General features: G+C 59.0%; 6 protein-coding genes and 2 non-coding genes across 8 annotated transcripts; 5 read left to right on the top strand and 3 right to left on the bottom strand.

Moving 5' to 3' along the window:
* Positions 1-766: 766 nt before the first annotated feature.
* Positions 767-886, top strand: GGTG_20208. Its single transcript has one exon. It is a non-coding gene; the product is annotated as a tRNA-Met (tRNA).
* Positions 887-1,672: 786 nt separating this feature from the next.
* On the bottom strand, positions 1,673-1,744 carry GGTG_20209. Its single transcript has one exon. It is a non-coding gene; the product is annotated as a tRNA-Glu (tRNA).
* A 736-nt stretch (positions 1,745-2,480) lies between these two features.
* On the bottom strand, positions 2,481-4,920 carry GGTG_10461 (DnaJ domain-containing protein). Its single transcript, XM_009228334.1, has 2 exons — positions 3,003-4,920; positions 2,481-2,931 (listed from the first exon to the last, which is right to left on the bottom strand). Exons 1-2 carry the CDS (start codon positions 4,425-4,427, stop codon positions 2,770-2,772), a joined length of 1,587 nt encoding a protein of 528 aa, XP_009226598.1. The 5' UTR covers positions 4,428-4,920; the 3' UTR covers positions 2,481-2,769.
* A 1,015-nt stretch (positions 4,921-5,935) lies between these two features.
* GGTG_10462 (hypothetical protein) lies at positions 5,936-7,122 on the top strand. Its single transcript, XM_009228335.1, has 2 exons — positions 5,936-6,496; positions 6,570-7,122. The coding sequence occupies exons 1-2, from the start codon at positions 6,071-6,073 to the stop codon at positions 7,017-7,019; spliced, it is 876 nt and encodes a 291-aa protein (XP_009226599.1). The 5' UTR covers positions 5,936-6,070; the 3' UTR covers positions 7,020-7,122.
* Positions 7,123-7,413: 291 nt separating this feature from the next.
* Positions 7,414-10,747, top strand: GGTG_10463 (DNA damage response protein RcaA). Its single transcript, XM_009228336.1, has 3 exons — positions 7,414-7,612; positions 7,719-7,778; positions 7,875-10,747. The coding sequence occupies exons 1-3, from the start codon at positions 7,576-7,578 to the stop codon at positions 10,511-10,513; spliced, it is 2,736 nt and encodes a 911-aa protein (XP_009226600.1). The 5' UTR covers positions 7,414-7,575; the 3' UTR covers positions 10,514-10,747.
* GGTG_10464 (hypothetical protein) lies at positions 10,511-12,044 on the bottom strand. Its single transcript, XM_009228337.1, has one exon. It carries the CDS (start codon positions 11,900-11,902, stop codon positions 10,721-10,723), a length of 1,182 nt encoding a protein of 393 aa, XP_009226601.1. The 5' UTR covers positions 11,903-12,044; the 3' UTR covers positions 10,511-10,720.
* A 706-nt stretch (positions 12,045-12,750) lies between these two features.
* GGTG_10465 (hypothetical protein) lies at positions 12,751-16,397 on the top strand. Its single transcript, XM_009228338.1, has one exon. The coding sequence runs from the start codon at positions 13,045-13,047 to the stop codon at positions 15,715-15,717; it is 2,673 nt and encodes an 890-aa protein (XP_009226602.1). The 5' UTR covers positions 12,751-13,044; the 3' UTR covers positions 15,718-16,397.
* A 605-nt stretch (positions 16,398-17,002) lies between these two features.
* Positions 17,003-19,630, top strand: GGTG_10466 (squalene synthase). Its single transcript, XM_009228339.1, has 3 exons — positions 17,003-17,500; positions 17,585-18,644; positions 18,717-19,630. Exons 1-3 carry the CDS (start codon positions 17,433-17,435, stop codon positions 18,990-18,992), a joined length of 1,404 nt encoding a protein of 467 aa, XP_009226603.1. The 5' UTR covers positions 17,003-17,432; the 3' UTR covers positions 18,993-19,630.
* The last annotated feature ends 1,468 nt before the right edge of the window (positions 19,631-21,098 follow it).

Consider the following 21,098-nt stretch of genomic DNA (forward strand, 5'->3'; position numbering starts at 1 on the left):
TTTTTCCATGCAACTGCCGATTCGCAAGCTTCAACCAGACATCAGAGACGAAATTGACGGCGTCGATCCCGACGAGCTGTACTTTACTGACAAGCTACCGGCTGACTGGGCTCCCCCATTGGCATGTGGCGAGCATGTGTCCCGTGTATTCCAGACACCCGAGCATATTACCTCCCCTTCAGCTTCCATTTGCTAGCGTTGCTAGCCATAAATGCCCCTTTTAGACAACATGTTACCCTCGGAGACATCTTCGGGCAAGGGCCTCGCACCGTTAATGACGCTGCCACCATATCCAGCTACTACAGCGAGACGAACTCAGGCTAGCTGTTCGCCATCGACTCCGCCGCCCGCCTAGCCAGCCCCAAAAAAATGCTGCCGGTACACCGAATTCAGTCGCACATAACGTGGATAGCCTGCTTCCAGCAGCAATGCGGAACCGGGTGGGCCGCAACATTGGCAACTGGAGCCCATAGCGACGCGAGATACCACACGATGGCATAAACGTCCGGCCGAGGAGTCGATAGCATCTCTGCCTGGTTCCTCCCCGTCTGGCTCCTCCTTATCTAGTTTGTTTATTCGCTATTCGCTTCCCAATATAATGTCGACACCCGGGCCGAGGCGCGATGACGCATGGTCCCGCACCCGTTACCCTCCCCCACCAGTGCACCAACACGGCTCACCCCACACGCCATCTCTACCGCCCACAAGCTTCCGTCCGATATATTCCTCCCCACCGTGGCCGCACCCCAACAAAAAGAGTTCCACAGGGATCGTGGCGCAGTTGGCTAGCGCGTAGGTCTCATATAGGTTATTTCAACCCGAAATGCACCGTATGACCTGAACAAGGGCAATCCTAAGGTCGTGAGTTCGAGCCTCACCGATCCCAATCTTTTGCCGGCTTGGCGGCGGCTTCATCAGTTGTTTGATATGAAAACAGGCCACAGCATAAATTTTTGCTCCCCGCCAAGTTGCTACGCTACAAGCCCGAAGACGCCATACCCGCACGTGCGAAGGAGGAGTACAGGATTTACTTATTGTCAATATAAGGAGGTTCCGTTCTTCGGTGCAAAGCAGCCATGTTTCCTTCCGTTAACGGGCATAACCCTACTCCCGCTTCCCTTTAGATAGTGCACTTAACACTATGCATTTTAGGACGGTATTAAACAATGTACGGTCCGTTATGTATATTAAGTAGCGGGGGTACGTATTTAATGGCTGTGTCTTTTGGCAGTTTTGGCATTTAAAGGGCACAACAGGATGGGCGGGTATCTGAAAAACGACAGTCGAGAGGCAGGAATACAACGGCGAAAACTAGGCGATGCCTGTTTCTGCTGTCGGGATTTAGCATATTTACAAACCTACAGGAAACCGCAGCTGGAGTGCCGCTGGGCCCGCAGACGGTGTCGCTGGCCCAGGGCGCTGACGCCGTGTGCGCTTTCATCAACGACAACATCCTGCGCCCCGAGCACTTGGTTCGAAGTCGCCGGTGCGTGAGGCCGAAGTGGCACAAGCAAATTACGACGGCTGTGTAAGATGTGTTTACAGTTGGGAAAGCACGTTTGCTAAGAAAACAAACCATATTAACTGCCTTGGCTTAACGGTAAAATCAAGGAAAAAAGGGATGCAAGCAAAAAAGAAGATGTTGATGAACTTGTTGATCCTGTGAATGAATCTCCGATACCGGGAATCGAACCCGAGTCGCCACGGTGAAAACGTGGTATGCTAACCCCTACACCATATCGGATGTTGTACTCGCTGATGTCTACGTCTCGGCTGGTGGGACCCATAGCTGTTCGTTTGGGGGCCAAAAGTGCGGTGTGGGACACTTGTTTGCGGGCTCCGGTGGGAACCAGCCAAGTTCACACGCAAGCGTCTGACTCGCACCTCGTGGTGGTCGTCACAGCTCACCCGCAATGATGATGGCGCCCACACCCCCATGCGATTTTGGATTTTGTGCATGGGGAGCCCCAAATGCGGTGGTGGCGCTGGGGGGGTTTGGTGGTGGGGTTGCTTTTTGGGATCGCGATCGGATTGCGGAGACGCCATTGGGCCGGTTGTCAAGGTCCGCAACGACAAGACTGCCGTATCCGGGCGTTCGTTTATGAGAGCGCGGTAGGTGATGGTATGGACCAAGTCACGGCTGGTGCTTTGTATGCTGCCGCTGAGAGTGCGCGGATTCGGGTTGCCGGTCTGCAAATCAAAAGACAACAAGACGGGTTTGAACGATGGAAACTGGTGGGAAGAGAAAACGACGAATGCCCGAGAGTGAAGGTGGCTCGCTGCTCGTTCGCATTTGCGCAAGATTGAGATTGGTTTTTTTCTTTTCATTGTGCTCAAACGGCAGGACAAGACTGTAGGCAAAAGTCGAATATCGATCGGATGGCGGCAGTCGAGGTGGCACAAGACGTCAACTGCCCAAAAAGCCCGTGGGATTTTTATCACGGACCCATCGTCTCCCATCACGGCCAAGCACAGTCTGATGGGTATATCAATCGAGTCTTTGCATCTATGGACGAGGAGGTATTGGTATTGGGAGGGGAATATTCGAGAAAATGCAGATGGAGGGCTAGAACAGAGGGAAACAGAAACAGCATATCCATCTCGAAAGAAAAACAAAAGCCTCGGGCCCGGTCGACGGCACGTTGCCAACCATCAGGCACGAGAACTGGTGAATAGAGAAATATCGGCTCTGGCATCTTCCCCCAGGACCTCTGACTATAAAGAAGGCGGTGGATAATGATATTTGGGCTGCTTTGGGGCAAGATCACACTACTGCTTGGGCACGTTGGGAACGTCAGCAGCAGCCGCGGCCGCGTCTTCCTTGCCGCCCTTGCCCTTCTTCTTGTTGTCCTTCTCCTTCTTGATGGCGGCCTCGGCAACCAGCTGCTCAAACGCCATGTAGTCGCCCTCCTCCTCGGGTGTGCGTGAGGCCTAAAGTCGCCATGTATCGCGTTAGCCATCTGGGTTTGAGAGCAGAGCCATGCAAAACAAGGAAAACTCACACTCGCGCAGATCTCGCCAATGTAAACCAGCGCCTGAGCCCGCTCCAGCCTCTTGCTCAGTGGTACCTTCTTGTCATTAAGCACCGCATCGCAGACCTCGCGCAGCACCGACTGGATCTCAAACTTGGACCCGCGCCAAGCCGCCGTCAGGATCTTGCCAGTGACCCGACGCTCGTACTCCATCTTGCGCTCGTCCGTCCACTCCTCGCCGCCCTTCTCCTCCATGCGCGCCATCTCCTCCATGGTCTGCTGGGCGTCGATGGCCGACGAGATGGTGTTCCACGTGTCCTTGACCAGCGTGCCCTTGTCCTTGACGCGCGAGAAGAAGCCCGAGATGCCAAAGAACTTTTGGCTCCGCAGCAGCGCCGTCGCCTTGGCCACGTACGTCTGCCCGATGGCGTGCAGGATGTCGAGCCCAAACGACTCCATCTTCATGTTCTCGACCTCGAGCCGCGTCTTCTCGCGGAACGCCGCCGTGATGGAGGGGTCCTTGTCCGTCTCGGTCCACACGCTGATGCGGTCCACGAGTTTTCGCGCCAACGTGTCGACGCGCTCCTGACGCACCCGCGCCCGCTCCTTCTCGAGCGCCGCCAGTTGTTCCCGCTGCTCCTTGCTGAGCGTCCCCTTGCCCTTCTTGCCGCCGCTCCCGCCCAACCTGTCGTCCTCGGCCCCGCTTGCTGCTGCTGTGTCGTCGGATGGCCGGTCCATGAGTGCCGGTCGCAGAGGGATGGCGTGCCTGCTGGGGGTTGATCGCCCCGACGGGGTAGGGACGGGGGATGACGTCCGGGTCTGGCCGGGGGAGGGTGCCAGGCCAGGGGCGCTGGCGGGCTCTGGCTTGCCGGGCACAGGAGCCTGCTTCTCATCCTCGACGACGACTGATGGCGGCGGGGGAGCGGGAGCGGGAGCGCCAGCGGAGTGATCGGCGGTGGTGGCGGCAGGGGCCGGGGTAGAGCCAGCAGTCGGAGTACCAGCCGCAGCCGGCTTTTCTGCGGTGTCGTCCTTCTTCGCGTCAGCGCCCCCAGCCGCCGCGGCTGCCTCGGCCTCCGCGGCTGCGGCCTCCTCCTCGGCAGATAGTGTAATGTCCATGGTGGCAGTCAGGTCCTTCATAAGGCTGATCTCGCCGATCCAGTCGATGAAGGCATCGCCGCCAAAGATGCTGGTGAAAAATTCGGCCGGGTCGGCAAACCCTTCGGACGGCTTCGCGTGGTCCTTGCCGTACTTGTCGTAGGCTTTTCGCAGGTCCTCATCGGAAAGGACCTGGTAGGCCTCGCCGATGGCCTGGAACTTCTCGTGGGCGGTCGGGTCGTTGGGGTTCTTGTCGGGGTGGTGGATGATGGCCAATTTCCTGTAGGCCTTCTTGATCTCCAGCTCTGTCGCCGTGGGCTTGACGCCCAGCTGGTCGTAGTAGCTGGTATCGACCACCATTTTGCCGCTGTCCGTGTGCGCTGCCTCGGCTGTCGGGTGCTGCGTGGTGCTGGTCGGCGGCTGGCCCTCTCCTATAAACCGGGTGTTCGAAGTGACGGAATCAAGGTCTGGCCGTGGGCTGGCTAGCGATTTGCCGCAACGTGTGCAGGTTGTTGTTTACTCGAGGTGGGGTGGCGGTGGGAGTTGTCAGGCGGACCTTGCTAGGATGGAAAATCATTTGCTTGTGAGGATCACGCTGATACTTTTGCTCGTCTCCGGCAGTCTGGATGGCAGGGGTGCAAATTTGGGGTACCAGCTAGCGCTGTAGAATGGACTGAGACAAGGCGAGGGGAGGGGCTCACTGCGCTTAGCAAACACATTCAGGTCGAGAATTATGAATGCAGTTCGAGGGTTGGGAAGCCTCCTTCCCCAGGTGTCGGCCCAGCCGGGGACGAATCCATGCCTCAGCCCCGACAAATTACGTAGCTGCCCACCTCAGCCCAACCCACCTTGGAGCTCGAGCAAGAAAAAAAGAGAGCGAAAAAAAAAATGACACCACCGCTGCGGTTTTCATGCATGGCGGGGCAAGGCAAGGGTTACTCGACAGCTGACCTCAACCACCCACGGCCATCGTCGTCACATCTCTGCCGCCACGCTGAGCCAACGGATGCAATGCACTCATCCAGCGTGTCATTTTCACTACTGCAGCAGCCAACGCTCAGGCACAAGGAAATTATGCGGCTGTTAGTTACCGCCGGGCCGAACTAGATATTGCACGCCGCCAACACGCTTGGTCCCTAGGCTAGACGAAAGATGGTATCCGAAGCCGATTTGCTTTTGTGGAGGCGAACGGATCGCTTCCTCGCTCGCTCAAAGCGGCATGATTGAATCCCGCAATATCAGCGGTTGCCCTGGTCTCCCAGCAAGGTCTCAGTCCAGATCCATGGTTGTTGCACTGATCTATACCCCTGAACCAAGCCGGGTCCAATGGTCTGTTGAGCACCCCGTATTTTCGGCCGGACAACAATGTCTCAATTTTGTGCTGCTGCACGATGCAAGTTGACTAAACATGGAAGATGAAAATATGAGTTTGCAGAGCAGCCTGGATTTAAAACGGGGGGCTGTGCTTGGAAAGAGGTCGAGATCAAGTGAAAATATACGGAGCATTTAGAAAAAGAAGAGAGAGAGAGAGAAAAGAAATATGGCGAACGCAGTTGAAATACGTGGGAAGACACGGAAATGATTACGGACTCGAGCTGGAGAATCTGACGAATATCATATGCGGGCATCTTGAAGACGGGATTACCAAACTTCACTCGTGTTCCGCCACATTGATAAATCTGTGCCACAAGCAATGAGCCTTGCCACCTTTCGACCCCTGGCAGTCAGGGGCCCACTGTGACAGCTGAGGTCAGGTTGCCCCTCCTTTGGGCGGGACGGCCGGGCCTGGATTGCTAGTATCGGGCGGGGGCGAGAGCTGGAGGGAGGCATTGAGTGGTTGGTACGCGGTGGTTCCATCTTGCAATTACACACCGCTGCCGTCTCTCTTTTCTTTAGTAGCCCAGCTGGCCTTCTCCTCGAACCACCAACTCCATTCTCTCCATCACACAAGGCCTTCTGCGCACCTTGAACCCTCCACACACAAACACCCAACAGTCGTCACAATGGCCAACCGTTTCCTGATCTGGGGTGGCGAGGGCTGGGTCGCCGGCCACCTCAAGGCCATTCTCGAGTCGCAGGGCAAGGAGGTTCACACTACCACGATCCGCATGGAGAACCGCGAGAGCGTCATCGCCGAGCTGGAGCGCGTCAAGCCCACCCACGTCCTCAACTGTGCCGGCTGCACCGGCCGCCCCAACGTCGACTGGTGCGAGGACAACAAGGAGGCCACGGTCCGCTCCAACGTCGCCGGTACCATCAACCTGACCGACGCCTGCTTCCTCAAGGGCGTCCACATCACCGTCTTCGCCACCGGCTGCATCTACCAGTACGATGACGCCCACCCGTGGGACGGCCCGGGCTTCCTCGAGACCGACAAGGCCAACTTTGCCGGCAGCTTCTACTCGGAGACCAAGGCCCACGTTGAGGAGGTTGGTGACTTTATACTCTGTCCGAGCGTGCCCCAGAGAACAAGTTGTAGCTGACACGCCTGCAACAAACCAGGTCATGAAGTACTACAGCAACTGCCTGATCCTCCGCCTCCGCATGCCCGTCAGCGACGACCTGCACTCGCGCAACTTCGTGACCAAGATCTCCAAGTACGAGCGCGTCGTCGACATCCCCAACAGCAACACCATCCTGCACGACCTGCTCCCCGCCTCCATCGCCATGGCCGAGCACAAGGACACGGGCGTGTACAACTTCACCAACCCCGGCGCCATCTCGCACAACGAGGTCCTGACCCTCTTCAGGGACATCGTCCGCCCGGGCTTCGCCTGGAAGAACTTCAGCCTCGAGGAGCAGGCCAAGGTCATCAAGGCCGGCCGCAGCAACTGCAAGCTTGACACCACCAAGCTGACCACCAAGCTCAAGGAGTATGGCATCGAGATCCCGGAAATCCACGACGCCTACAGGGGCTGCTTCGAGCGCATGAAGGCTGCTGGCGTCCAGTAGAAAAGTCAATGTTTGCGGTCTGAAAAGTAGTCTCTCAAATAGACAGACGGTAGTTAAGGACGGCAAAATAAAGAAAAGTGATCTTGGTATTATGATGCTCATATTCATGGTCTGTTCCTTTGTGCCGTCTGATGTGTTGTGTAGGACCTGACGTCCGCACCCTTGTTTCGGTATTCCCACCAATAATATTTGTACTTCCATTCTTCAGGTTTAATTCTTTTACTCTCTTCTTTCTCCAACCGGACAATTCGTGCCTCACTTTGCCCTCCTCATCGGCCATTTCGGCTTGACGACCCCGCCCACCCCAAATCGGCCAACAGTGGATCCACAGCGGATCCTCAATGCCAGAGATGCAGGTCACCTGCTGACGCGACAGGGAGCTGTGAACTGAACGCGCTTCTCCTACAGCAGCCCATGACCCACCAGAGCGATCTCAAGTTCTGGATGGGATGACCTCATTCCATAACCACCCATTCGACCCAAGCAGACGACTCGAGGCAGGCATCTAGCCGAGGAGAGACTCTCATGCAGCTGTCGGCGTGTTAATTCGGCTAATATGTGGCTGCTCGAGAATGATGGCGACATCTTCCAAGGCAAGTAGCAATGACATTAGGCATCGTCGCCAGCGCGGCGCATCGCGTCGCAAATTGAAGTGATGCCGTAGATCAGATGGAGTAAGCTAACACCTAAAATCAACAGGACGCCGACTATGGCTCCGTCCCGGGAAGACCTATCTCTTTGGTCGGACAAGCACAGAGCGTACGTCAGAAACCTCATGCCCGATCCATGGCCCAAAGATGCCGTATGCCCCCGCCCTAGTCGCGTGCCCGCGCTGACACAACACTCATAATTTAGCGGGCATCCTGGTCGTTGCCGACAAGTCCATATCGCGCAAGCACCTTACCATCACGGTCGGCAAGGTTAAGGAGGGCGACGCCCAGAACCGAAAGAGCAGATCGACAGTCACCGTCGAGGACCTCAAGACGAAGATGGGCACACAGGTCAATGGTACCCAGATCAAGGGGACCACCTGTGTCTTAACGCAAGAGTCCAACGCCCTCAAGCTTGGCAGCTGCAACCATATCTTCCGTCTGTCGTGGCACCCCGTGGTCTGCAGCGTCTCGTTCACCAAGCGGGAGCTGGCTGCCGATGCCTGGCTGAACCTACGCCAGAGATATGAGCAGCTCGACATCAAGTTCATCGCCGACTATGACCGGCGCCTCACGACCCATGTTGTGACTAAAAAGAGGAATACACCCAAGGGCTTGCAGGCCCTGATAGGCGGCCGCTACATTGTCACCGACACCTTCCTCGACGCTGTGACGGATGCCGCAGTACTACCGTCTGAGGGCACAGGGGCAAGCGCGCTAGAGCAGGACTTTGACGTCAACTGGCCCAATCCGCTCAACCACATCCCGCCTCGCGGCGACGAACCGACCGACCGACCCGGGGACGCTTACGAGCCAAACGAGCGGCGGCGTGAAGTTTTTGATGGTTACACATTCATCTTCTTCGAAAAGGCGCAGCACGACAACCTGATGCCCGTCATTGCAGACGGCAAGGGGAAGGCCCTGCTCAGGGAGGTTGTGCCGCACGAGACAGAGATAGACGACTTCATCGGATACGTCAAGGGGGTCGCGGGTGAGAAGGGGCTGGGCGAGTTCGAAGGCGGCAGCGAGGGAAAGGGCGTGGTCGTCGTGCGGTACGCTCCCCCAATGAGCAGGCCTGACCTGATCGAGTGGTACACAGGTTTCATCAACACCGTCTCTCTGCGTCTGGACCATCGCATGATCGACCAGAGGGAGTTTCTCGACGCCATCCTGGCCGTGGACGCGAGCATGCTGAGACGTCCCTTGGAGACCGAGACTGGCCCCATAGACGTTGACGCGGCGCCGGCCCCTCGAACCCGGGCTAGGAATGGGGCCCCTGACGCTGGTATGGAGATAGATCAACCGGTGGCCCCGTCGGCTGAAAAGGAACCTACCAGGGGAACTGTTCGGAACCCCACGCCAACACTGGAGCCGGATCCAAGTCCGCCACGGCCGGCACGGAAGAAGAGACGATTCAAGGGGTTCGACGACTCAGATGAAGATGAGGAAAAGAAAGCCCCATCGCCAGAGCCTTCACCCAGACCTATCCGAGAGTCAGGACCAGAAGCAGGACCTCCTTCCCAAACAGAACCGCCCTCACAGTCGATGTTTGTCTCGCAAGTCCAAGGCTTCGATGAACCAGAATCCGGAACTGCTGGGGCTGCCCGATCAACCCGCAAGAGAGCCCACTCGCCTATTCCAGAAGAAATGGAGGTCGAGATGGGCGGCGGCACGTCCGTCACGACCGCGAGCAAACGTCAGCGGGTTTATAACAACGGCAGGGGGCGCATTGGGCGTGTGGAGATACCGCCTTCGGAAAGTGAAGACGAAGTAGAAGCCGTGCCCGAATCGCCCAAGGTCAAACCGGAACCGGCGGCGGCGGCCCCAGGAGTCAGAGGCACCAAAGGCCTGAAGAAGAACGCGATTGATGCGGACGTGCTGACCCTCGCGAGACGGAATCTGGAAGAAACTGAGGCCAAGGCCCGCGAGGAGGCGGAGCGGCTGGTGGCGCTCCCTGAGGACGGCATTGATGCGGCCGAGGTTCGTCGGCTGACCATCGTGGAGGACATGCCGGTCATATCTCGCGGGCCGTCGGCGAGGACACGCGAGCAGGACATCGCGGATGGGAGGTGGGATCCTCACTGGAACGGGCGCCAGAACTTCAAGAAGTTCCGCAAGGCCGGCGGGCCGGCCGCGCCGCGGCAGGCGCCACAGCGGATCATGGTGGAGTGTGTCGAGGAGAAGAATAAGGAGTACGGCATCGGGGACTCGTACTGGGCAGACGAGCCTACGCAGCCGAGGGCGGCGGCCAAGAAGCCGGGTGGTGTCATGACGCAGGGCCAACAGAGGGAGTCGGGCGCGGCGGAGCGACGGCCAGGTCGGAGGCCGGCCTTGGGCGACGACAGCAGCGACGACGAAGGGCTCGAAGAAGCCCGCGATGGCGACGACGACGAGTCACTCCCCAACGCGCTCGAGGTTGCCGCCGCACCTTCGGGCCGGAGCGGCAGCGGCACGGGCGACGCGGACAATCACGCGGTGGTGGTGGTGGTGGACGACGACTCGGACGCCGAGGAGGTGCGGATGCTCCCGCGCACGAGGAAGGGCAAGGCGGCCGAGAAGGCAAACACGCGCCTGTCCCAGCGGGTGGCGGCGACGCAGACCAACAGCGGCAGCAGCAGTAACAACGGCGCCAGCCAGGCGGCCGTGCAGTCGCAGGGGCGGCGGGCCACGCGGACGGCCAGCGGGGGTAGCACCGCCAGCACCGCCAGCAAGCGAGCCGCGCAGGCGCCGCCTCCTAGTGCGAGGCCGGCGAAGAAGGCGCGGGCCGGGAGGGAGGTTGAGGTTGCGGACAGCGACGATAGCAGCGACGGCGGCGGTGGGAAGTTTCGCTTCGGGAAGAGATAGAGGGAAATCAAGTAGCCGCTTCGATTCACTGACCAAAGGGTCCGACTGTATTTCTATGGTATTGAAGGAGGGGGGTATCTCTGATGATCTGCCTTGCTCAGATGGTGTTTGGTAGGAGGGGAAGGCTGCCTATAAGCAGGGGGTGGGTATACTACAGGGTCAACATTTATCAAAGCAAGCGCTGCATTACCACAAACCGCGCACACTCTAGTCCATCTCTTCCATGTTACCGACGCCGCCACCGTCCTTTTGCTCCGACTTCTCGTCCTCGTGGCCTTCGCCCTCATCGACCAGGATGCCTACCAGGCAGGCGGCCAGCATGGTCTCGTAGTTGACCCAGGGGTGGACCTCGCCGAACAGCCTGGTGGCGTCCTTGCCGGCGCCGCGTAGCAGCTCGCCCTTGCCGCCCGGGTGGAAGGGCACGTAGGGGGACACGTTATAGACGCGGCCGCCGTAGGCGCTCCAGGCGTCGCGGCCCTTGCGGCCGTCGCGGCGCTTCAGCATGGACGGGCTGACGCGCAGGTAGGGGGTCCCGGGGGGAAGGCCGCGCAGGTCGGCCGCAGGGCCCGACGAGAGGCGGGCCCAGTCGAGCGGCGAGTGGCCCGGGGCCAGCGGCACGAGGCGCGACCGGGCGTTCTGGGCCGGCGGCACGCGCGGCGCGGGCTTGCCCGTGTGGGTCGGCGGCGGGGCGAGCGAGGACGACGAGGGCGCGCCGCCGCCGCGGCTGGGGATCGGGAGCGTGGAGCGCGATAGCTGGGACTGCGCGTAGGGGGACTGCTGCTGCGAGAGCGGCGGGAGGCGCGGCGGGCCCGAGGGCGGGGCCATGAGGCCGCGGCCGCTACTGCTAGCACTGCTGCTGCTGCTGCTTCCCGGGCGCGGGAGCGGTGCCATGGGGCCGGGGCGCGGCGGGGGCGCCATGAGCATCGGGGGTTGTGGGAGCGAGGGCTCTGGGACGGGCATGGAAAGTGATGGCGGTGTTGGCGGATGCGGGGTTACGAGAGGGAAATCGTTGTGGTTGTCTTGGTCGTCGTCGTTTGGGCCGGACAGGGAGAAGCTGGGTGAGGCCTTGGTGGCCTTGGGGGTTGTTTGATGCTCGTCGGCGTCGTTTGTGTCATCTTCGCTCGGTGACGGCACCCTGATGGCAGGCGCTGGTGCTGCTTGTGCTGCTGGCGCCGCATCGCCGACCGGCTGCGAGGTCGGAGGCGCCACAGCGGCCTGCTGCTTTCCGCGCCCATCGTCGTCGTCACCTGCAGGGACGTTGTCGGCGAGCCGGGGCGAGAGGAAGATTCCGCGCCATATTGACTGGAAGTAGAGCAGGAAGGCGTGCGGTGGGCGTATGACAAAATAGACGACGGCACCAAAGATGAGGGTCGCCCCGACGACCCCCATGCCGGGAGGAAATGGGCAGTTCCAGAGCCTGGGCGGGTTCAAGTTTGAGGGTGTGGTGTTGTGTTTGTTTGCTGCGTAGCTGTCAAGGCTTTTTTTTTTTATCGCAAGCGCGGCTGCCTGTCGCCTGCCAAAGGACTCAAATGTGCTCTCCGGCCACCGGCTCCTCGGATTCTCCCGACACGGCGGGCGAACCCCACCATAATCACGGCACGCTAATGACAGGGATGGCTGCATTCCGGCACCCACCACAATGAAGATGGCAGGGGATTAGAAATGGCACTGCGGTGGGCAGTTCCTTCCCATCCATCACTTGCGGGAACGGGAACAGGAATAAAAAGAATAAGAAAAATAAGAACAAGAATCTCATGAGAATGCTACAACGCAAATCTCAATGAGAAAGTTACAACGGAAATCTCATACAGAAAAGCTACACAGGAAATCTCACATAGGAAGGCTTATATACGAAAGGAACAGGGGAAAATTCATTTAGGAAAACTACATAGAAAATCGAATATAGGAACGCATACATAGGAAACCGAACATAGGAAAACACACATGGAAATCGAACTCACGGCACCGACTGCAAGACTGCCTGCCACCCTGCCCATCTTTTAGTGGTGCGCATGCCAGGGCCTCAGACAAGGTCCAGGCCACCTGCACGGCGGGTCAGGCTTGCTTCCCCTCGAATGACGGCAAATGAGGGGCGCCGGGTAACGCATAACAAACAACACAGACGGTGTAAACAAGCTGGACAAATAAAGGGGAATGAGATTGGGATGGGGCCGGAATAAATAAACCGGACAGGCCATTTGTGCGTGCCTGTCGGTGCTCATGCACACGCGGTTTGGCTCAGGAGGTGGGCTCTGGTAAACAAATGCATCTCAGTGGTGTCTGCGAGTCTTGGAACCATCAATTGATCAATCGCACGTCTCCCGCTCAAAAGGGGACAATTGGCGTGGAAATCCGCCTGCACCTTGCAGCAAGCGCATGTGTCGAGGCCTCCTGAATCGACGTGCACGCCTGGGACACAGCGTTTGCAGGCCCGAAACAGGCATCCAAACAGGCACCCACCCGCCTGGGTGAAACCCCCTAAAGCGCATCTGCTGCCCGGCAATGCCCTCCAGCAGTATCGCATCTGCACGATGCACGCCTTCGACAGCACCGCCAATCCAGCATCGCGGCCTACTGGCTCGACAATTTCTAGAGCGAGCAGCCGCGGGGGCAGCGCCGACGAGAACACGCACACGGCCGTCACCGCCATCAAGCGCAAGCCGTCAGTCCCGCGATTGAGCCTAAACAGCAGGGCCGCCCCGACACGGCCCACCAGCACCAGCACCCGCATCACAGCGACCGTGACTGCTCACACGGCGACCTATGCAACCCGGACGACCGCCTCGATAAGACGCTCCAGCGGCAGCACCACCTCCAGCACCCGCAGCACAAGGCCCTCACCACCGCCCGCACCACAACAACCGCTGCCGCTCACGCTCTCGCAACCACCCTCCCGCCGCCGCCCCCAGCCTCCCCAGCCAAAAGATGGAAATATCCCACCGCCCGCCACCCTAGCCGTCGCGTCGCGAAGCCCCGTCCTCTCCACGGCCACGAGAGCCATGCGGCTCACCGCCCCTTCCTCGTCGTCGACGACGAAGACTCCCGCCACGGCGCCCACGGCGAGGCAGCCGCAGGTGCCCTCCCTGTCGCGTCCGGCCACCACGCGCCCGCCCCTGACGCCCAAGGTTGCCGGGACCAGACCGCCGTCCGTGATAGCGTCGTCGGCATCTGCATCCGCCACGGCTGTCGCAGCCACCACGACCCCACAGCAGCAGCAGCAGCCCCAGAAGCCCCGTCCCCAGACCGCCACTCCGCTGGCCCGACGCCCGACCAGGTCCGACTCCCTCACGGGCAACGCCGCCGAGACCCCTAGGGGCGACGTCGGCACGCCCGTCTCGACCCTTCTCCAGCATGCAAACATCACGCCACGCTCCGGCACGAGGCAGCACCGCGTCGACAGCACCAGCTCGACGCCCACCGGCACCCCACAGCCCGAGTCCATCGAGTCATGGGACGCGGGACCGTCGCCCGGCCTGGGCCCCACACACTCGGCTGATACCGAGGGCGCACCGCCGAGGAGGCCCATGGTGTCCTTCAGCTCGGCCCCGTCCGATCTCGCCAAGGTCGCCGCCGCCCCCCTCTCGGCCCCGGCCGACTCCAAGTTTTTCTATGCCAGCAGCGCCAGGCCGCAGTCCGTCTCGGGCGCCCCCCAGAAGCTGTTCCAAGCGCCACAGCAGCAACAGCAGAAAGCATCCTCCTTTTACTACGCCAACGGCGCCTCGCTGCCGCCCAAGCCCAATGCGCCCTCGGCCATTGCCCCGGCTCCCTTCAGCCCGGCCCTGGGCCCGCCGATATCAACGCCTGGTGACGCATTCTCCAACAAGTTTGTCTACGCCAATGGCGTGCCCGACGTCCTGCCCTCGCCCAGATCCGCCTTCTCGGGCTCGAGGCCGGGCTCCTCCATGTCTGCGACCTCCAAGATAGCCCAAGGCCGCGGTGTCTCGGGCAGCGGCCCTCCCGCCGCCCCTTATGGCTCATCGCGGCCAGTGTCCCCCCTTAAACAGCCCTTCCACCCCGTGCCCAGGCCGGGCGTGGGCACACCGAATCTCCCTTCGAAGCGGCTCACACCACCCGCCGGCAGCCTTCCGTTTACTGCCCCAACAGGCCCGGCCCAGGGGAGGAGAATCAGCAACGAATACCCTCTTCATGTTGCCGGTGGCGGCTCCAACCACAAGCGCAATAAGAGCTCGGCGACCTCGGTCGACAATGCGGCCGCAACATTTGCTCGCGTGGCTCCCACGCCTCGTATGGTGCCATCGCGCCCTCCCTCTCTAGACATGTCCTCGCCTACCGGTCTAGGATTCCCCGCCGGCTTTACTGGCCTTTTACAAGCTGCAGAGGAGCTGTCGGAGGGGAGCGAGGCTGATGATGGGGATGATGTGGATGATGGGGATGATGATGACGTCGACGACAACGAATCCGACGTCAGCGACAACAGCGCCAGCAAGAGCAAAAGCCCGGTGGACGAGCTGGTGATCAATGCTAGACGCGAGCGGAAGGTCCAGGACCTCCAGATCACCAACGCCAGCCTCGAGGCCATCAACCGGACCCTAGAACGTCAGTTACGCAAGCAGACGGCGGAGCTGAGGCGGTACAAGAGGCTCTCCCGTGCCGGGCGACTCTCCATAGCCACTGTTAACAGCGGGTCAGCGTCGGACGCCACTATGGAGGGCCCCCTTCGCGACCCGTCTGCGCTGGGCCTGGAGGACCTGAGCGAGGAGGACCTGTCCGGCCTGGCAGACGAAGTGGAGTCACCGGAAGAGGAAGAGGAAATGTCGGACATCGAGGAGGAGGATGGGTCCGGGTCCAGCCAGCTCAGCCCCGCCACGGCGGCCGAACGCGATACGCGGCACCGCAAGGGGGACGAGAAGCGGCTGCTGGTGGACCTGTCCAAGCACCAACAGCTCCTGGTGGACAGCCAAAAGATCAACCAGAGCATCAAGCGGTGCATGAACTGGACCGAGGAGCTGATCAAGGAGGGCCAGCGCGCGCTCAAGTACCAGGTCCGCATCAGCGAGGTCGACATCAACGGCAATGCGCTCAGGGACGAGGACGAGGACGAGGACGAGGACGACGAGGGCGAGACCATGCCCGCCGTCGTCGTCGACTTTGGCCACGGCGAGCGCGGGTTCGCCGACGGCGAGTCCGGCAAGGGATCGCAGGACCGTGATAGCGGCGTGGAGCTGCCTTCTGATGGGGGCTAACCCCAGCTCCCACCTGCCGGCCCGACCGTGGTTCCATGACTGCTGCTGCCATCGACGGGAATAATCATGCACATCTTTACCGGCGGTCGCTGCGTTGCGCTCCATTACTTCGCACTCATTTGTTTCCCCGTCGTCGTTGTTGCTTTTCTTGCCTATTCCTTTGTACGCATTGCCTATGGATTGTCCCTTTTTGTTTCTGATACACACTGCATCGTTATGGACTTCGTACATCTTGGATTCACGGGTGGGCGTTTTAATCATTATTGCACCCGGAAAAGGGGTTTCATGGAAGCGACGAGAGCAGGATATAGCATTTTATCATGACGGCCTCTTTTTGTCCACCAAGCCAAACCCTCTTCCGACATCTCGAACACGTTCTCCGCCCGCCCACCCCCTACTTCATCCACCCTTCCTCCACCAGACACCACAGATATGACCATCCGCCCGCCGCGGCCCCTATTCACAGCTGCCTGACTACCAGGCAACCCCCCTATAAACCCCACTGAGATCTCGTTTGTTTACTCGTCTTTATAAAACCAGCCAGCTTTTTGCACCAATAGATACCCACAACATAGGGAGGGGAAAGCAACAAAGGTCTTGCTGCTTGCGCCAGGGGACGCCGGTCCTCGGGCTGCCAGATAAACCGTAGAGAGGGAATCAAGACGATTTGTTGAACAAGGCGGTGTCGCAAACATGATACGCAACGAGAGCAGCTCTGCGTAATGGATGAATGCCATGCCCCTGAATGTCAGTTGTCGAGGGCTAGCGATGGGGCGGCCCAAGCTTCGGCTAGATCTGGTTCAGGGGCAGTTGCTAATCTCGTCCCGGAAATCGGGGAATCTTGGAAGTCCCCGACGTCAAATGCTTGCTTTTGTCACGAACCCGGACTATGCATTTTATATACAAGGACTGGCTGGCGGTATTCATTCACATAAGCCAAGCAATCGGTGTGTCCGCAGGTCAACCCGGGTCGGGGTTCGGAGTTCGAAATGCACCGAGCCAGTCACTCAAAACTGCGATGGAGACGGTGTATGACTGGCACACATCGAGCTATGAGGTGTGCCTTCTTGTGTTCGCATCACCTGGAGCTGGCGGAAATTGTGTCAACTTTTCCATTTATCCGAACGTGGAGGTGGGATTGCATTTGGGGAGGCAGGCACGGATGCCACCCCTCAGGCACAAGTGGGGACGTTGCACTGTGCCTGCCACACCGATGGAGAAAAAAAAAAAGAGAAAAAACCCAACCAGATGGTCCTTGCTGCTGCTCGACCTGTCCTCCAATCATGTCCTGTCCCAAAAGCACCAATAAGGCGAGACTAGCTGGGCAGCGCCCAGCGACGATGCCAACGGGATTCAGATCGACAACGGCCTCCTAAACCACATTTTATCCCTCTCGTTGCCTCGTCGCACCCACCGACGCCCGTCTACGGCCTCGAATTCACGTCAGCTCTTGCTTGGGTTGTGCTGCCGCGCTAGGTTTGCAAATCCCATCTTGAACGTGCCGTTAGCTGCCGGGAAGAAGGTTTATCGGTCCGCGCATACTTCTGTGCGCCTGCGGCCCTGACCGTGCTGTCGAGCGAGCGAGTAGAGGGAAAGAGAAAGCCAGACGAGTGGCCGCAGACAGCCTCCGTCTTCTCTCCTCCCATCTCCACTACCGACAACCGACACAGCCCCGTACGTGATTGATCCCGCTAGAAACAGCAGAAACAGTCACGATGGGCGGCCTCAAAGACGTTGCGTATCTGGCGTTCCACCCGGTCCAGCTTCGCAACATTGTCCAGTGGTTGGTCCTCCCCCCCTTTTCCCAAGACAACGCCGAGGCCGGCGGGCGAGACAGACGGCCAATTAACCCAGACATGCCTCTCAGGAAGCTGTGGCACGAGCCAGTTCACCACCGCGACCCCGCAAAGGACACGCCGACGCAAAAGAAATGCTTCGAATACCTGGACCTGACGTCGCGCAGCTTCGCGGCTGTCATCAAGGAGCTCAACCCAGAGCTCCTCATGCCCATCTGCCTCTTCTACCTGGTGCTGAGGGGCCTCGACACCATCGAGGATGACATGACCATCGACCTGGACAAGAAGGAGCCGCTCTTACGCGGCTTCGCCGACAACATGGAGAAGGACGGCTGGGTCTTCACCGAGAACGGGCCCAACGAGAAGGACCGCGAGCTGCTGGTGAACTTCACCGTGGTCGAGGACGAGCTGAAGCTGATCGACAAGAAGTACTACGACGTCATCAGGGACATCACGGTCAAGATGGGCAACGGCATGGCCGACTACGCCATCAAGACCCAGGACACGGCCAACTGCATCAACACCATCGAAGAGTACGAGCTGTACTGCCACTACGTCGCCGGCATCGTCGGCGAGGGCCTTACCCGCCTGTTCCTCGAGGGCAACCTGTGCAACCCCAAGCTGGGGGAGCGCATGGAGCTGACCGAATCCATGGGCCAGTTCCTGCAAAAGACCAACATCATCCGCGACGTGAGGGAGGACTACGACGACAAGCGCAGTTGGTGGCCCAGGGAGATCTGGAGCAAGTACTTTGAGAACTACGACGACATCTTCAAGCCCGAGAACCGCCAGCAGGCCGTCTACCTGTGCTCCGACATGGTGCTCAACGCGCTCAAGCACGTCGAGGACTGCATCTACTACATGGCCGGCATGCGCGACCAGTCGTGTTTCAACTTTGTCGCCATCCCCCAGGGCATGGCCATCGCGACCCTGGAGCTCGTCTTCCAGAACCCCGCCGTCTTCGACCGCAATATCAAGATCACAAAGGGCGACGCCTGCTCCATCATGCTCAGCTCGACCCAGAACCTCCGTGTCCTCTGCGACGTCTACCGCACATACGCGAGGAGGATACACAAGAAGAACGACCCGCGCGACCCCAACTATGCCAAGATCAGCATGCAGTGTGCCAAGGTAGGCCTCGACTGGGAGGGGTTTGATAAAAGTTGAACAGCTGACTGACTTCACACCCGCACCCCTGAACAGATCGAGCAGTTCATCGAGTCCATCTTCCCGTCCCAGGACCCCAAGGCTATTGCCCTGGAGAAGAAGACGGGCAAGTCGATGGACAAACAGCCGTCAATGGATGCCACCGAGGCGTTCTGGCTCCTCGCCGCCGTTGTCGGTACCCTGTTCCTCATTGGAGGATCCATGGTACTTCTCGCCTATTTCTTTGGCGCGAAGTTCGACAACTACTTCAGGGAAATCGATGCCCGGGCAAGGGGCGCCGCGCCAACTATTACGGGGCACGACGAGTTGTGAGGCGCCATACCGCCGCTCTTCGTTCCGCCAAAGTTCTTTTCTCTTTTCAGCCATGACCTGTCACTGCACCGGTTTGCGCATGCTTGTTGGGGCTCTGCGTCAGTTCTCTCTCAAGATGGAACACAGCACAAACCGCTGGATTTGGTATATACTTGTCTACAGCCGAGCGCCGAGGGCGCCAGAGGGCGCGATGCCCTCATTATTACTAACTATCTAATGTCGCTCACGACCGTGCTTATGCAATTCGCTCCTCTTGTTGAATGCCACAGTGAACAGATTTTATGGGCCCGGTTCCTCCTCTGCAAGAAGGCGACAAGGCAGCTGCCTGTCGGCCGATAATGGGCCAAGGGGATCCCGAGGAGGGAGAGCCTCATGAGAGCCAGATGGGATGGCTCTAGCACGGATGTCAAATTGCAATCCAGTCTACTCTTCAATGACTGTTGGTTGTGCCGAAGATGTGCTGATATCGAACCCTTATTTTGGCAAGCAGCCTGGAAACGGGCACGTGGCGACTTGGGCCCCCTTTTTCTCACTCTTGTATAAGGGGGGTCTGTCGACATGGATTGCAAACATTTATACTGTCCAGCTGTTGTCTCTTGACTAGGTAGATGATGAATATGACTGCCGGTTTTGTGTGATTCGGACTCCAAGTCGTTTGCTGTGTAGGAGGGAGTGGCCGCCTGTAACCCATCTTATCCTCCACGCGAGACGCCAAGCGTCGGCGGGGCACGCTGTCGGGACTGTCATCTCATGGTGGCTGTCCGTGTCTGCCAATCCGCCAAGACAAGTAGAGGCGCCGATGGCTTGCTCCCGTTGGGCCCCAAGGTGTTGGCTTGGCGTTTGGGAGGCGACTCGGAGCCGTACGAGATACGATGAGAAGAAGAAGAATCGTCTCGTCCGCGTCTTTGCGGCTCGCGGACGGCAACGAGGCGAGATGGGGATATGGCGGGACGGTCCTCAAACGAGGACGGGACTCCAGTAGGAAACAAGTCCGGCTTTCCGTGCCCTCGCCGCGTTGGGGAGCCTGCTGGTCCGCACAGCTTTGCCTGGCACTGAAGATGGCTGCCATGGCTACCTAGAATACTCAGCTCCGCATCCTCTCTCTCTCTCTCTGTGTGTGTCATTCTCCGTGTATTTGTAAGCACATTGCATTACAGAGACTGCGTTCGTCTGAAGTCGAAATTATGTTTGTAGGCAAATCTTGCTCCGGGTCGTCCCGACCCCGGCGGCTACTCGACTCACTCGACCGCCCGACTCGTGCGTCTAGATATGAACGCTTTTCTTCCCCCCTCGCCACTTGATATTCCTTGTTTCTTCATTTCTTACACCTCCCCTTGCCTTGTTTTTTTTTTCCCTTTCAGACTCATTTGTCTTGTCTATTTGTTCTTGTTCCTCTCCCTTGTGTTTGGTTTTATCCCTGCTGTAAACACACCGTTTCTAGACTCTCAAGACAAGCTTTATGAGGGCAAGAGAGACAGAACTGCGGGAGGAAGCGCGAGACGGTGTCTCGTCGATCCGCACCACCGCTCGGGGTGTGTTCACAGTGAAATCACAGATCGGCGCTGCGTCTCTAATCTGTAGACAGGCTCATGCGCAATCTGACCTGGGGGCCCGAGCCTGACTAGCTGACCTGCTCTGGCGTGTGTGTCTTGCGTTATGACTATCAGTCATGTCTCTGGTGTATTACTACCTAAGCACATGCTGCTGAGCTTGGACAAGATTCACCTCGTGCGCCCCGCCGGGCTCTGTTTATCTCTCGACGGTGTCGCCCCGCTGAATGAACGAGGGACATATCGGGGCTTGTATAGGGCACAAACTCGGGGAGACCGCTGATGGCGGTCAAAGCTTCTTCCCGCTCCAGCCCCCGCTCCCGTCCGCGCCCGGCGCCATTAGCACGCCTGGGCATGGCGAGGAGGCGCATTCACTTGCCGCCAAGGACAGCGAGACATGGGGTTGGCTGGTAGCGCCAGCCAGCTCGACTCGACGCTCTTGAAGTGTTTCTATTTATTTTGATTAGATGTCTATTATGTATTTTGTCCAAATATTCTTATTTTATCAACTCCAGGTTGTAATCCCCAGTTGAAAATATGACAAATTCCTCCCACC

Source organism: Gaeumannomyces tritici (genome assembly GCF_000145635.1).
Source record: "Gaeumannomyces tritici R3-111a-1 unplaced genomic scaffold supercont2.6, whole genome shotgun sequence".
In the NCBI taxonomy this organism is placed as follows: Eukaryota; Fungi; Ascomycota; class Sordariomycetes; order Magnaporthales; family Magnaporthaceae; genus Gaeumannomyces; species Gaeumannomyces tritici.

Coding starts and splice junctions, on each gene's coding strand:
- GGTG_10466 (XM_009228339.1), top strand. CDS start 17,433: ATGGGCGGCCTCAAAGACGTTGCGTATCTGGCGTTCCACCCGGTCCAG. Junction 17,501..17,584: donor CTTCGCAACATTGTCCAGTG/GTTGGTCCTCCC, acceptor CATGCCTCTCAG/GAAGCTGTGGCACGAGCCAG. Junction 18,645..18,716: donor TCAGCATGCAGTGTGCCAAG/GTAGGCCTCGAC, acceptor ACCCCTGAACAG/ATCGAGCAGTTCATCGAGTC.
- GGTG_10465 (XM_009228338.1), top strand. CDS start 13,045: ATGCACGCCTTCGACAGCACCGCCAATCCAGCATCGCGGCCTACTGGC.
- GGTG_10464 (XM_009228337.1), bottom strand. CDS start 11,902: ATGGGGGTCGTCGGGGCGACCCTCATCTTTGGTGCCGTCGTCTATTTT.
- GGTG_10461 (XM_009228334.1), bottom strand. CDS start 4,427: ATGGTGGTCGATACCAGCTACTACGACCAGCTGGGCGTCAAGCCCACG. Junction 2,932..3,002: donor TTGGCGAGATCTGCGCGAGT/GTGAGTTTTCCT, acceptor TGGCGACTTTAG/GCCTCACGCACACCCGAGGA.
- GGTG_10462 (XM_009228335.1), top strand. CDS start 6,071: ATGGCCAACCGTTTCCTGATCTGGGGTGGCGAGGGCTGGGTCGCCGGC. Junction 6,497..6,569: donor CCAAGGCCCACGTTGAGGAG/GTTGGTGACTTT, acceptor GCAACAAACCAG/GTCATGAAGTACTACAGCAA.
- GGTG_10463 (XM_009228336.1), top strand. CDS start 7,576: ATGTGGCTGCTCGAGAATGATGGCGACATCTTCCAAG. Junction 7,613..7,718: donor TGATGGCGACATCTTCCAAG/GCAAGTAGCAAT, acceptor TAAAATCAACAG/GACGCCGACTATGGCTCCGT. Junction 7,779..7,874: donor TGGTCGGACAAGCACAGAGC/GTACGTCAGAAA, acceptor CTCATAATTTAG/CGGGCATCCTGGTCGTTGCC.